A 15,800-nucleotide genomic window follows, 5' to 3' on the forward strand; every position below is an offset into this window, starting at 1 on the left:
TTTGATATTTTTCTTAATTTTTATTTCCACTTAATAGTTCATTAGTTGTTTGCATGTATTGTACGATTTAATAAAATTATACTGGGCGGCTTGTTTAGCGTGTTTGATTGAGTATTATCGTAGCGTCGTAGTCACGGCTCGAAATCGTATTTGCTACGCCCAAATCGTGTATGTTGGTATCTCTGCAAAGGTCATATGAAACTGCACTAGTGCCTATTTCGGGCGATTTTGCGTTGTCTAGAAATCACCACGCCAATATGATCCCAGTAACTGTCTCCATTTTATGACTATATAGATTCTCAGCAACGCATAAAAAACACAACCAAATGGGATTTGAGTGGCGCTAACAAATATTACAGATCAAAGGTCACATCACATGCCTATGTACTCCCCATTAAGTATCCCCAATTTCAAAATGTTGGCAAACCATGAAGGGATGGATCTCCAAAACGAATTTGGGTCCAGATATAGATCGGACTTGCTTTAACAAATGGTGTTAGTTTAATGTTGGTGGGTAACTGTTGCCAAGTTCAAAGGTCACAAAGAATATGGGTGTTTTTTATATTTTCTGTCAAGAACCAACTTCAGAGCCTTTTCAAGATTTTATTTAAAGAACATGGGCTCTATCCTTTCCGTTTTGGACAGCCACTTATAATATCTAGGCAAGATGTGGTTGTCCAAAATAAATGATAGCGCCCTTCTTCATTTGATAAAATGTTGACAGGGCTTCGAAGTTGTATGAAAAAAAAACACCAATATTTTCTGTCAAGAGCCAACTTCGAAGCCCTGTCAACATTTGATCATATGAACAAGGGCTCTATCATTAATTTGGGACAATCACATCAGCCTAGAGTAGATATTATGAGTGGCTTTCCACAACACAGAATCACACCCCCCCCCCCTAATTTGGTACATTCTTACAGGTAGGGGCTCTTTTTCTTTCTTAGCTCCCTGGGGAGTACTCAGGCCTGAGCTGCCTTGGCGAAAGTAGCTTTTTTATACACAATCTCAACCTCTACCCTCGCAGGTACCCATTTATACCCCTACATGTGTAGTTGAAGAGAAGCAATTATAGTAAAGTATCTTGCTCAAGGACACAGGTGCCACGACTGGGATTCCAACCAACAATCATATGACTTACAAACCACCAGAACTTAAATTTGATGCTCTTAACCACTTGGCCATGACACACCATAGCATGTTCCTTTCAACTAACCTTAGGAAAGCAACTGTCTTAAATACTGTTGGTTTTGATGTTACCTGTAATGCTGAACTAACCTTAAGAAAGCAACTCTGTATTATATATTATTGATTTTGATGTTACATGTACGTGTACATACCTGTAATGCTGAACTTGATCTTTTGGCTTGGTAGTGGTTTACCCCCAAACTCCGTCACTCCACTCTCATTCAGTACAACCTGTACCTTAATGGTATGGTTCCCAAGGTTCTTCATGTTTTCTACAAATACAAATAGTCAGGCCATCAAACTAATTAATCAGAAATATTACTATTTCAAACAGTGTGGTTCCCACTGTTTTTCATGTTCTCAACAAATGAAAACAGACAGACCACCAGTAAACTGAAAAGTTTATGCTCTTAGAACATCAGGGCCCAATTTCATAGAGCTGCTTAACACACAAATTTGCTTAGCATGAAATTTCTTCCGTGATAAAAACAGGATTACCAACCAAATTTCCATTTGTTGCATGTTGCTTGTTACTGGTATTCAGCTATTGGTTGCTTATCCTGAAAATCACGTGAAAATTTTGTTGGTAATCCTATTTTTATCAAAGCAAAAATTTCATGCTTAGCAAATTTTTGTGCTCAGCAGCTCTATGAAATTGGGCTCAGAATATGAAGCAATGCTATGGCTGGTTTCAAGAATACTTTTCTTATGAAAACAATTTGATAAGCATTTTCAACCTGGGTTAAAGTTGGTGCTGTGCATCTGCATTGACTTTATTAACAGTTAAACGTTTAATAATATACAAGATATATTATCAAGAAGACGATCAGAGAATACTGATCGAAACGTCGAGTTGAAACCAACGGTTCTTTTTCTCATTTACAGATAGTCATTACATGGTGTTACCGCTAACCTTTCTGTACAGTTATCAAATTGATCATTGGATTATAAATACTTAAGTTGGTTCAACATTATAACCACAAGGAAACCAACAAAAAGTTAGTAGAATTAAGGATCATTAAAAAATGAATGTACATTGGATGGTTGAAAATTAGCAGCTCCAAATCCCTGCATTCTTGGTTTACACATAGACGCCGCTTCTACTACGTTGGAAAAGTGGCGGAGAGAGTGGCCAAACTTTTGAGGATCTCCATGAGCGTGGTTTAGTCGAGGTGGGATCTCCTAAGTCAGGAAGATGTATTCTCTCCCATGCTTATTTTGAACATGCACAAAAATAAGCGGAGCCCGGTCATAGCCAGCAGTTCTGTCATGGTTTAGTCTTTAATCATTTGCAAGATAGTGTCCCCCCATCTTGATAACTTTGTGAGATTGTGGTGATCGGCATGGTCTTCAAAAGGCCGCAGAGCTGTCTTTGGCTTAAGAACCACATGAATCCTCCAAAAATAATAGTAAGATTGGTACATATATGCCTAGTCAAATAACAAAGCAATTGGGCCTTCAGTACTGTGTTTCACAAAAACCTACAATTTCCTCAATAGATTGTGGAATGAAGTAGCACTGATGCAGTTAGATAACTTACCCATCTTCTTGAACCAGAACCCCCAGGCCTTGACATGTTGACTTAGATGGGATACTAACTCCTCATCACCATTAGGTGCTGCAAAGGAAAGTAGTTCAGCTAAATCAACTAGTCAACAATAAGTCATTCTTAGGCCGTCTTCTGGTAAAATGTTGACTACATTTGGTGATAGGGCTTTTTCTGTGGCAGCCCCTAAGCTTTGGAATGCGCTACCGTTTCGGATACGTAGCGAACAGAAACTCATCTCTTTTAAATGTAATATAAAAACCCACCTTTTTAAAACCACTTTCGTGTCTTCTTCTATGGTCAACTGGCCAGTTAGTTTAGAATTTTAGCATAGATAGGGTTAGAGGCGTCTGTCCCTGAAAAAGGTCAAAACATTACTGATGCCAGCAGGGATAGGCCTATGTAATAAGTAACTATTAGTTCTCTAATGGCAGGACAGACGTATCCATACTTTTGTTTGAAAACACACAATTTGGATGAAGCACATTTATTTTTCCAGATAATAGTGATGTACCTTTTTAAAGCAGAAATTTGACTACACTTTCAAAGACTAATTCAGCACATTTAATTGTTACCATTAAAACATGACTGAATCAAGCTGCCTTCACATTGAGTATGTTCTCACAGTGCAACTAGTTCTAGTCAGGGTCAATGTAAACACTAGAGCAGGAGCACCTTATTGAGTTCACAAAGTATCCATCCATGCTCCACATTAGGCAGGGCTCAATTGAGGACACAAAGTAGCCCTTTAAACTATCCATCCATGCTCCACATTAGGCAGGGCTCAATTGAGTTCACAAAGTAGCCCTTTAAACTATCCATCCATGCTCCACATTAGGCAGGGCTCAATTGAGTTCACAAAGTAGACCTTTAAACTATCCATCCATGCTCCACATTAGGCAGGGCTCAATTGAGGACACAATAGGGCTTGTAGCTACACATGTTTACTGGACCACAAAAACAGTGTTTGCACAAGACACCATCCAAATAATAATCATTATAGTTAGTTTTTATATAGCGCTTTTCAAGCCCGGAGGGTTTCTCAAAGCACTTCACATTATTACCCCTGGTCACTGGGCCTTAAATCACTCCTTAAACCATCTCAGCTCCCTGGTGGGGAGTATACAGCCTTGTGCTACAATAGCGCTACTCGGCTAAATCAATATCACAAGAACAATTCTTACCATGCCAGATGACTTTGAGCTCTACTAGAAGCTTCTTAGGAGTGAGATGTGAGCCAGGTAGACGTGAGATAGACTCTCCTTTACGATTCTTGATGTCTATTTGGATAGCTCCTGGTGATTGAATAGAGAAATCAAGATCCATTCTTGTGAAAGGCACTCCACACTATTGGTAAGTATGAGTGATGGTGAGTGTGATGCATGATGGGACTGAGCATTTTCTGGATAGACCAATGAGTGTGCTTGATACGTTTGCCCATCCCAGCGCCTTTGGTTAAGTCAAGGCACTGGAGCAGAGCAAAGTAGAGGACAGCCTCGCGCTCGCTGAACCAGACTTCCATGAAAGCAGCCCGTCTCGTCACGAATGTTTAGGGTCAGTCATGGTTACGCCAACATATCATACATTCGTTTGTTATGCCTTTAAGGGTGAATACAATGCTGTATCAAGCACTAGATCACCGTTCCAATGTGCCTTATTTTTTAACACATGCGGGCGCTCTCAAACACATTTGTATTGCTTCCAGGAATATATTCACCGATACCCCAAACGATTATTAAAGATTGGAACACATTACCACCACATACATGAATGTACATCATATCCATCACGGACAATAAGAACTTTAAAGGAACTAATATAATCCACCGGTTAAGCAACTTAAAACTATGGCGCAACAAAAAGGACAAAATGGCAATTAAAACTGTGCAAATCCCATATACCCCCCCCCCCTGGAAGTGATAAAAATACTATTGAAATGCGCCCACAGGGGGTCAAAAATACGTTGCATTGGCAAAAAACTCAGGCGCATTCAGCCGCGTACTACGGCCAATGATATCATATACAAGGCTTATAATCTCACCCACAGTGCTGCCAGCAGGTTTTCTTTCACTCTGTTTGATCTCATAACCATCAGGCCAAGTCACTACCAGTTTCTCTGGAAGTCTGCAATTAAAATAAGCATACATGGTTTGTACATGTTTTAAGCAGGACAAATCACACAGGGTTAAGAATACTAATTGGAAAGTTGAATTGGAATGTTATCAGTTGAGCAGTCTTTTTCAATGGAGTAAGTTACAATCGGATACTTTCATAAAAGCAATGAGTCACCAACAGATTGCACTATTCAGGGATGTGACAGGCTGTTGAAAAAACTTTGAGCGCAAAAGGCCTGCTGACATACATTTATCCTACTCTGCAATGTGGGGTGTTCCATATGGGTTTTATCTTTACGATTTTATGAATTTGATCTTGATACAGATGTATTTGATTTAATTCAACATTTCCTGACTTTATTCTTTGTTTTGGAAAATCACTGTCATCATTGAGCTAATAATATTATACACATAATGAATGTTTATGAGTGCAATGGTGCGAATATGTTCATGAGTTGAAAGATGGAATGTTCTATTCAACGAGGCGTTACCAAAGACACGCGCACGCAGTGATGTTTTTACTCAGCTTTTTCGTTCCATCCGAAAAGTACCATTGCACGCTGGCAGCGTGCCAGCGTGCAATGGTACTTTTCGGATGGAACGAAAAAGCACGGCGAGTGACTCAGCGTGCAATGGAACTTTTATTTGCTATCACGTGACGCATACCTGCCAACATTCGAAACCCAGAAATAGGGACAAGCCTGGCCGGGGTCCAGGGGTCACCAAGGCGGGGTACTGTGAATGAGTGTTTTCTTCCAGGGGGCTCTGCATTGCAGGGGACAGTGCCCCATGGAAGCTAATAGAACTACACAGCTTCCAGAGTCATTTGGGGGCTAAACATTAACATAAAGTAAATTAACTTTGAATGTGGAACTACTCCATAAAAACAATACATTAGTTCATTATTATTTGATAACACAGCTTTTCACCACCTTTCTATTGGTGTAGACCTTTGTATGTGGATTGTTTTGCTTGTTTTAGGAGGGCTGGACTGTATTTTGTGTCGAAGCAAGTTTCCCTCTTTGGCAGTTTTTAGGTGGGCGACTATATCGCCCCGTCCACCGTGAGCAATACTCACATCGGTTCTACATATGCCACAGAAAGCGTGATGCCTACTTTTTGTTGAGCTTTTAAGGCACAAGAAATCTGTGGCGTAATTATCGTTAAACACGCAGGATCTCTTCGATTTACTGCCACTCATTTTGAAAATCAACTTACGGTTTTAACAAAATGGCGACCGCAACACCCTTCGTACCACGACGTCGTCGACGAAGCAAATACATGTGCATAACGTATTATGTATGTACACACGCGCACACTCAAACACCGCATGTATTGGCTTGACACAATAAACTTGGTACAAGTCCTCTCCACGAATCTCTCTACGCGTACAATGTTGTTGCACGGACTAAACGGACACTTTTTGAGGGAGCGCATGTTTCAACAAGTCTATGATACAACTAAACTCTTCATCAGTCGTTTACAACATTTGTTTTTATTGATATACACACACACACGCACACACCACATGCTTGACAAATGATTTAATAAACTTGATACAAGTCCTCCACATGAATCTCCTTCTACACATGCGTACTTGTTCACTCACACGGCTACTTTGGGATGAAATGCACGTTCGCTCAGCAAGTCTAAAATACATCTAGTCTTGTTCTCAGCCGTTCATCACCAATTTTCTTACTTTTTAATAATAAAATCCTGAAATCTGAGAAACCGGGACAGTCCCGATTTTAGGCGTCTTTGAAACTCAGAAACCGGGACTGTCCCGGGAAAATCAGGACAGTTGGCAGGTATGCGTGACGGACAATCCTCCAATCAAATGGCAAGGATCTGCTTGGGTGTTATATAAAAACTTTTATAACACCCCTTGCAAGTATTCTGCCTGCTCATTGGTTTAGAGCGCGTCACATGACATGTCTTAGTTTTGCTAGACGACGGCCGTGTGATAGTGCGTCGGTTTGCCATGCGCTAGTCCGAAGACTAGCACACGGCGTGCAGTACCCAGACGTCCGTTGCGTGTACGAGGATAATAAAAATAGTCTGTAACCATTTCGGATTGCACGACACTACATGCAGCACAGTAAAAGTGTTTGCAATCTGTATTCGCGTCGTCCGTGGATTGTAGCATTCAGGTCTGTAACTTAATAATAATAGTACAGTACTTAGAAATGTTTGGGGTGTTATAAAACAAATATTGACTGCTTTTACTCGTGCAATGGTTAAAAACTATGACTCCCTCGGTGATCCCCGGAGCGTTCTATTTTCCCTCGGCTTCGCCTCGGGAAAATAGAACGCTCCGGGGATGACCTCGGGAGTCATAGTTTTAACCATAGCACTCGAAGCAGTCAATATTTGTATACTAAAATCAGTCCATGAGACTAAGGCTTTGTCTGAAACGGCAACTTCAGCTATAGCTGCCTACTCTACAACACTGGCAGACGCACTGATCTAGCCGTAGCTGTAGCTGAATTTCCCTGTTTGAGACACGGCCTAAGTTGAAACTTACTTTCCCTCTTCTTCCTCTATGTATTTCTTTAACGTCCTGTCATTTGTGGTCCGATCCAACTTGCACAGCGGGACTATCCGCACCTCATTGTACAACAGAGCAGGCTCCTGGTGGTTTCAAGAATATAGAAAAGAGTTGACTAACTTACAAATCAATAATTGCTCTTGATCACAATTGCTCTTGGTCGTCGAAGTTGCGAGATAATAATGAAAGAAAAAACACCCTTGTCACACGAAGTTGTGTGCTTTCAGATGCAAGTTGATTTCGAGACCTCATCTAATTCTGAGGTCTCGAAATCAAATTTGTGGAAAATTACTTCTTTCTCGAAAACTACTCCACTTCAGAGGGAGCCGTTTCTCACAGTGTTTTATACTATCAACCTCTCCCCATTACTCGTTACCAAGTAAGGTTTTATGCTAATAAATATTTTGAGTAATTACCAATAGTGTCCACTGCCTTTAAATGTAGACTTTCAAGCTATTTAATGACAAGTTTTTCTGATTTTTCCAAGCGCAAACAAAAATGGGAAATCCGACTAAGTATGAGGGAATATCGTGCCTATAATAAGGACAGAGTGCACTATTACAAACACTCATTGTATTTGACTCAAAACCAAGTTCATACATGTACTTCCTGCCAATGCAAAGACAATTTTGGCTTCACATGGCCATTTTTGCAGCAAATGTTTCGCAGGAAGTTGAACACAGTTCACAGAACACAGTTCACAGAACACAGTTCACCTGGTGCGAATTATTTGGTGCGAATTTGTGGCGTCCAAGTTCGTATTGCATTTGCATTTGCAGGAAGTATTAACCGGGCTATAGTCTATGACTATTGTCCCAGTCAAAGCTGTGAAATAGGATAGATCTTAAGATGGTTGGAGTATGGCTGGTGTAGAAACCTGTGTTATTTCCATTTCTCCTCCTGTGGCAAACACATCTCCCTCATGATGACCAAACAGTAAGAATCTCTTGATGGTTGCGTTCATGATAGGCACTGTACGTATCGTTCGCACCTACAAACAAATATTATATAACAACTGTTAACAAGAAATTGTAGCAAAATTTTAGCCTTCGAGAAACACTCTGTATGGTCGAAACGTCGGGCCATTAACTCTTTAGTGTATTTATATCATACTAGCGGGATGCCGCGCTTTGGGCGGCAACCCCGCTAGAAAGCTCTACGTATAAAATGCTGCGAGTGTAGCGTTGTGTACAGGGGAGGGTTAAAGTGGCTGGGCAGGGTCACAATACAAATCACTCTGGCTAACCACCCACCCAAAGTTAAGAGGAATCTTAGTAATCGTACATTAACCCTTGTCCGTCTTTTTTCCTTTTCGGCATTATTAGTCAATCTCATCCAGTGTTGACCCCAGGACGAATCATTTTAGCAGGGTGCGGGCACCACTTAACGTGAAAACAACATGGTGGCGCCCATGCGATTTAAGCGCTTTTATAATATAGATGTCCTTTTGGTTGGTAAGATGTTTGCAATAGCTTGTAATTCCTTAACAAGAAATTTTTACTATTTATTATGAACTAATAATAACTGCTTTACTTATTATTATTAGAACATGACAAGTTTGAGATTGGAAGTTTTCATTCATGCATCATACAAAATTAACTCTGGATTTCTCTACAGAAATTTGAAACAGTGAATTGCATATTCCAACAGACCAATCATAATCATATTAATAACAATAACAAATAATAATGAACTTATAAAGCGCACAAATCCATAAAGGTGCTCATGGCGCTATAATACAAACAATAACATTAAAATAATATACAATAACAAAAATTAAAACGAAAGCCTAAGTTGATAGAAATCTAGAATGGGTACCTGTGAGTAACAAGTTCCATTAGTAACAAGGTCTTGTATAGCCCATTTCACAATAACCGCTTCAATGCACTTTACATTAGTGCCCTGGTCATTGGGCCAATAACATTCCTTTAATCTTTCTCTGGGGAGTTTACAAACTGGGCAACTGTAGCTCTCCATAGGCTTTTTTGTACACTCGCAGGTACCCCTTTATACCCCCTGGGTGAAGAGAAGCAATTAAAGTAAAGCATCTTGCTCAAGGACACAATTGTCATGACCGTGATTTGAACCCACACTCCGATGACATAATGACCAGAACTTGAATTTGATGCAATTAACCGCTCAAATGCCTTTTGATACTATACTTATTATAATAATGATTTCAATTAACCGCTCAAATGCCTTTTGATACTATACTTATTATAATAATGATTTCAATTAACCGCTCAAATGCCTTTTCATACTATACTTATTATAATAATGATTTCAGTAAACCGCTCAAATGCCTTTTGATACTATACTTATTATAATAATGATTTCAGTAAACCGCTCAAATGCCTTTTGATACTATACTTATTATAATAATGATTTCAGTAAACCGCTCAAATGCCTTTTGATACTATACTTATTATAATAATGATTTCAATTAACCGCTCAAATGCCTTTTCATACTATACTTATTATAATAATGATTTCAATTAACCGCTCAAATGCCTTTTGATACTATACTTATTATAATAATGATTTCAATTAACCGCTCAAATGCCTTTTGATACTATACTTATTATAATAATGATTTCAATTAACCGCTCAAATGCCTTTTGATACTATACTTATTATAATAATGATTTCAATATATTTACCAGCTGTCCTCTTGTGAACTCCTTTCCATCCCACTCAATGGCCTTGAAGACTGCCCATGGTGATTGTTGTCTCTTCACAGTTATCTCTGGCCGTGATATTATCCCCTCAAACCCGCTAAATTTAACCTGCTTATCAAAGGATTCATGGCATTCTCTTAACCACTCACTAAACTGACGATCGATCTTCACACGCTGGGCCTTCAAATAAAGTACATAACAGAAAGTTACAAGATTTTTTTAATTCACATTTTGAAGAAAAAAAGGTCTTTTTTTGTTTTTAAATGACTACCCGACACATTATAAGACAACCGGGAGGGCTATTTTTAACTAAGCATTTGAAAGATCTGGTTTCATGAAATGCCTAACGTAATGAGATTATCAACGTTTGCTTGTAAGGTGTACTTTTTGAACTACAATCCCGACCATATCTCGTTGGGCTCCCGCACCATGGCCCCCGTGCCCCTTTTCAATGTTGGCTGTCAATGCGCGGTCTGCGCTGCCATCAATATTGAGCAGGGGAAGGGGGAAATAGGTGGCCCAAGCATTTTGGCCGGGATTGTAGATTACACAAATAAATTGGCACTTCCAAAAATGATCTACATGTACTTTAATGGTATTGAGTAATGAGATTAGTCAATGGTTTGCAATCTCTTGATACCCCCCAAAAACATGAGTAAACTTGACACAGTATTAAATTAAGAGTATTGAATGTATTTGACTTTAGGCATGCAACTCTTTAGCCGAAACAAACGCAGGCAATTACAACAAGCTTATACTTTCCTGTTGATCACTTGGAACATATTTAAGCTTAAGTAGGATTTGAAACTTTGCATGGTGGAAGTAAGATATAGAAAAGTTTGCGGTAACACCATGTAATAACAATCTCTAAATGAGTCCAGCATTCTCCAGAAGACGATCAGAGCATACTGATCGAAACGTCGATTTAATCCAACGGTTCTTTTCAGAACCACCCCAACTCATTTAGAGATTGTTATTACATGGTGTTACCGCAAACTTTTCTATATATTTAAGCTTGCCGTGTATTGGGTCTTTACAGCGTCTGGTTCCCCCGCATCCCTCATATACAACAGGCAATAAAAACACTAAGGAGCCAGACTGTGCAAAACATAGTGTAGAAGGTATGGTGTACATGTTTAAGGAGTACATGTACTTGTGTCTGTGTCTTGACTGTGTACAAGGAGTACATGTACTTGTGTCTGTGTCTGGACTGTGTACAAGGAGTACATGTACTTGTGTCTGTGTCTGGACTGTGTACAAGGAGTACATGTACTTGTGTCTGTGTCTGGACTGTGTACAAGGAGTACATGTACTTGTGTCTGTGTCTGGACTGTGTACAAGGAGTACATGTACTTGTGTCTGTGTCTGGACTGTGTACAAGGAGTACACGTACTTGTGTCTGTGTCTGGACTGTGTACAAGGAGTACATGTACTTGTGTCTGTGTCTGGACTGTGTACAAGGAGTACATGTACTTGTGTCTGTGTCTGGACTGTGTACAAGGAGTACATGTACTTGTGTCTGTGTCTGGACTGTGTACAAGGAGTACATGTACTTGTGTCTGTGTCTGGACTGTGTACAAGGAGTACATGTACTTGTGTCTGTGTCTGGACTGTGTACAAGGAGTACATGTACTTGTGTCTGTGTCTGGACTGTGTACCAGAGTTTTCGGCTTATAAACCGCGGTTCATACGTTGATTTTACCCTTTTTGAAGATCAGTGCAAAATTTTTAAAGAAAGATCTATTGTAAAATACTTTTAGAACAAATACAAAACAGACAGAAAAAATTGTACATTGCCTAACCATGGGCAAACTCACTACGAAAACTCTTTACAACAAAAAATTGTTAAGCAAAGTGGACGCCTCCAAAATGCACATGTTATTTAGGCGTTTAAAATCATTTTTTTCTTTATTTTTCACTTATTTCAATGAAAATTTGAATAATTTTATACAAATTTATGCCTGTCGGATTTTTGCTAACTTTTATTCTTTCCTCGTTCATTTAAAGCTTGTTCATTTAAAACGTTGATCAGTTGCCACAATAATGATACAACTAAAAAAAGGAAATATGCACTTGCTGCAAAAACGATGCTGTTAACTTTAATACATTTTTACTTATTGCAACGCAACTCGCACTTTGTGGGGACGTACAATGATTAATATGCCACCCGAGTCACTGCACATCCCCACAAGGGACTGCACAATATGCACTGCCCTTCTCCCTGTGTGCGCTCGCAACTGCAGTTAATATCGATCACACCTAAATCTTATTTTTTATTTTTTGGGGCATTGCGATTTACACACAGGGCGGCTTATTAGCCCAAAAATACAGTGATGCTTTTGTTTGAGTAAACTTCCGTGGAACATCCAATGCAGATTTTTGTCTTCAAGCAGCGTGATTTTACTTGCTGTTTTTTTGTAACGCCGGAAAACCAAAGAAGAGTTGCATGCCTGTGACTTTCTACACTCTGTGAGTAAGGATGGACTGACCTGACCAAGGATGATCTTCTGAAAGATGGTATTCTTGTCTCTGAGCCTGACCTCTAGATCCATAAATGTCAACTTGTTGGTACTAATCTCAAACTTATCATTGGTCCACAGCACACCTGATATTCTATTGTAACATTCAGTGGGAATGGATCCACGCTTCTTTGGCACAGCACACCAATCAAAGCTGCATTGTAAAAACACAAACATTATATACAAGAAATAATTGCATATAATAAATTGTTTAAGATTATTGATTACTGATAATTTCAAGAAGTTTGATTGTAATCCCAGAGGTTGGAAAATATGCTTATATAATTGCGCATGAAAACTGGATTGTGAAACAATGTGGTCCAAAGCTGTTGTAGCGGTACTTATTAATGACTACATTAATGACTTTGTGATTCGGGAGTCTTATTAACACTTACTTCTCCACACATGTATATGGAATTAGTCTCCCATTCCAGTAGCATTCAAAGATTGGTCGATTACCCCTAGCTGGTCTGACTTCATTGTAGTAGTCTCTATCTTCAGCACTATCATATTCACCTGTACAACAATGGAGAAATTTAGTGTATATCCTTAAACAGAACATTATTTTGAAACTTTACTGCAAAAAACGGTATATAGTATGTACTTCTTTTGAATGCATCACAAATTCACAATGAATAATTTGCATCAGTTGACTTGTGCTCAACTCCTGCGAAACATTTGTGGGAAAACAACCATGAGACACCAAAATGTGTATTGCATTCGCCTTGATGCTTTACTTTTACCCATACCACTGATAAATCAAGGAATTGCGGATTTTGCGTGAGCACTCCTCTTTACTAGGCATTCTATGCTAACAAGGCTAACGCAGAAATGCAGCGCTTGATGTGCAAGCAGTGAATAGTGATCGTAAGCTCAGAATTTGGCGGTTAGCAGAGCCATGAAATAGGGCCTGATTTGTGAGCAAACAGTGCCCATACATTGTACTTCAAAATGGCCCTGTTGGCATTTTGTCAGTTGAGTTAAGGCATGTCATCTATTTAGAATCCCTATTTTTCAAGCCCGGTTTCTATCGGTTGTTACTCTGTATTTCAAACCCATGGGAAGTTCAAACCATAATTAAATAGTGCTAATAGAAACTTCCACAGTTGCTGCCAAGATTGGGGTCACTTCTTCTGGCTGGCTGGCTGGCCGGATCGGTCTATTGTTAAGGATTAGTTGCTGATCATTTGTACCATTAGGGGGTAGTACCAAATAGGCTTATTTCCAGTTTGGTGTGAGATTAATTGAATACAAAGTGGGTGTTTGTATGGTTTGTTTTTCTTATATACATGTATCCCTACTACAGAACACTATATTTTGTCTTTAAAGTACCAATTTCCACAGGCCTCATAAGCGATATTAGTGACACAACTGGGGGAATTCCGTACCGGACAAACACCAAGCTTGTTGCGGAACCGGGACTTAATTGATAGTCGGAGGATAAACATACCTCGAGTCTCCCCTTCACAAGGGTAAGTCTCTCTCTCATAGAGGAAGGGATGATATCTTAAGATGCCTTCAACAATACCAGTTCCTTCAACAACTGCTCGGAACTCAAACGAATCAACTGCACTGCGGATGTATCTGTAAGACAGACAGTAAATTAACAATAGCAACAGGGTGTCGTGGCCGAGTGGATAAGAGCATCTGACTCAAGCTCTGGTGCTTCTGTTCGACAGAGTGTGGCTTCCAATCCCGGTTGTGACACTTGTGTCCCTGAGCATGACACTTTACTATAATTGCTTCTCTCCACCCAGGGGTAAATGGGTACCTGTGAGGGCAGAGATGGTTCTTGTGATTGATTTAGCCGAGTAGCACATATTAATATTGCACATGCTGCGTACTCCCCAACAGGGAGGTGAGATGGTTTAAGGAATGAATTAAAACCCAGTGACCAGGGGTAATAACGTTGGAAGCGCTTTGAGACACTGACAACTTTGTGGTGATTCCTATCCAAAAGTGATGCAACAATATTCTATGTTAAAAGAAAATTACAAATGGGTAAAAACCAAAATTAATATTTACAGAATTGGTTTTGCTCACAAAATAGTTCCTGGCAGTGTAAGCACTTTATGTAATCCACCATATATCGTAGCGTCATACGTTATGTTTTTGAACCCCAACTTTGATTCCCGTTTACCGCAAGATTTTCAGCTGCACCGATGACAGAAGCTATGCAGTTTACTAACGGTCTGTATTTTCATCAGGCTTAATCATGCTGAGAATAAAGTTTCCTGTTGTTGGTTATGCTCAAACATTTATAAAATAATTGATTTTTGGTACTAATCACTAGTGCATTATTATGCCAATATTCAAATGAGTCAAAGAAACATCATCCAACCTCGAAAGTTCAAAACAAAATTACTATCTGCTAGATTGAGTTTCATTCTGCTTTAGTCACTAGATGGATCACGTGAGGTGGTTACTATTTGGGATTCTATGGTGTGCCAATATATGAAGAAAAAAATAGACATTAGGTGTTTGTGAACAAACACAAAGCTGTTCCGTGTTCTTTTCCTTGGATTATGTGCTAAAATGACCAAGGAGTCTATTACTGAAAAAGGACGAAAATGCCGAATAGTGTCTTGAGTTATGGTGCCACCTTCCGGTTGACCCGGAAGTAGAGGTCGACATTGGGGTCATGGTAACCTAAGGTCATCTCCAATGCCCAAGGAGTCTCTTACTGAAAAAAGTTTGAAAATCGATATTGCCACACTTTGGGTTGAACCGGAAGTAGAGGTCAACTTGAGGTCACGGTGTTTCAAAAATGTATCTCCAATCCCAAAGGAGTCTATAACTACAAAAAATCGGCCGTGTACTTCTTGAGATATGGTCCCACTTCCGGGTGACCCGGAAGTAGAGGTCAACTTGAGGTCACGGTTTTACAAAGTTTATTTTCAACGCCTAAGGGGTCTTTAGTTGAAAAAAGTTAGAAAATTGGTTGTATAGTACTTGAGATATGGTCCCACTTCCGGTTGACCCGGAAGTAGAGATCAACTTGAGGTAACGGTTTTTCCAAATTAATCTTCAATCCCCAAGGAGTCTTTAATTACAAACAGTCTAAAAATCGGCCAAGTACTTCTTGAGATATGGTCAACTTGAGGTCACGGTTTTTCAAAATTAATCCCCAATCCCCAAGGAGTCTATACCAACAAATAGGGTAAGAATCTGCCGTGAACTTCTTGAGATATGGTGCTACAAAGATTT

General features: G+C 39.5%; 1 protein-coding gene across 1 annotated transcript in view; it reads right to left on the reverse strand.

Annotated features, from left to right (window-relative positions):
- Positions 1–15,800, reverse strand: part of LOC117300627 (structural maintenance of chromosomes flexible hinge domain-containing protein 1-like) — an 89,476-nt gene that overhangs the window by 48,287 nt on the left and 25,389 nt on the right. Inside the window, exons 10-19 of the mRNA XM_033784308.1 lie at positions 14,044–14,177; positions 12,989–13,109; positions 12,564–12,747; positions 10,057–10,254; positions 8,274–8,387; positions 7,373–7,479; positions 4,776–4,858; positions 3,919–4,029; positions 2,729–2,806; positions 1,341–1,460 (exon numbers count right to left, since the gene is read on the reverse strand). Of these exons, the coding sequence (XP_033640199.1) occupies positions 1,341–1,460; positions 2,729–2,806; positions 3,919–4,029; positions 4,776–4,858; positions 7,373–7,479; positions 8,274–8,387; positions 10,057–10,254; positions 12,564–12,747; positions 12,989–13,109; positions 14,044–14,177 (1,250 nt within the window). The remainder of the gene's footprint in view (positions 1–1,340; positions 1,461–2,728; positions 2,807–3,918; positions 4,030–4,775; positions 4,859–7,372; positions 7,480–8,273; positions 8,388–10,056; positions 10,255–12,563; positions 12,748–12,988; positions 13,110–14,043; positions 14,178–15,800) is intronic.

This window comes from Asterias rubens, chromosome 16 (genome assembly GCF_902459465.1).
Source record: "Asterias rubens chromosome 16, eAstRub1.3, whole genome shotgun sequence".
NCBI lineage: Eukaryota > Metazoa > Echinodermata > Asteroidea > Forcipulatida > Asteriidae > Asterias > Asterias rubens.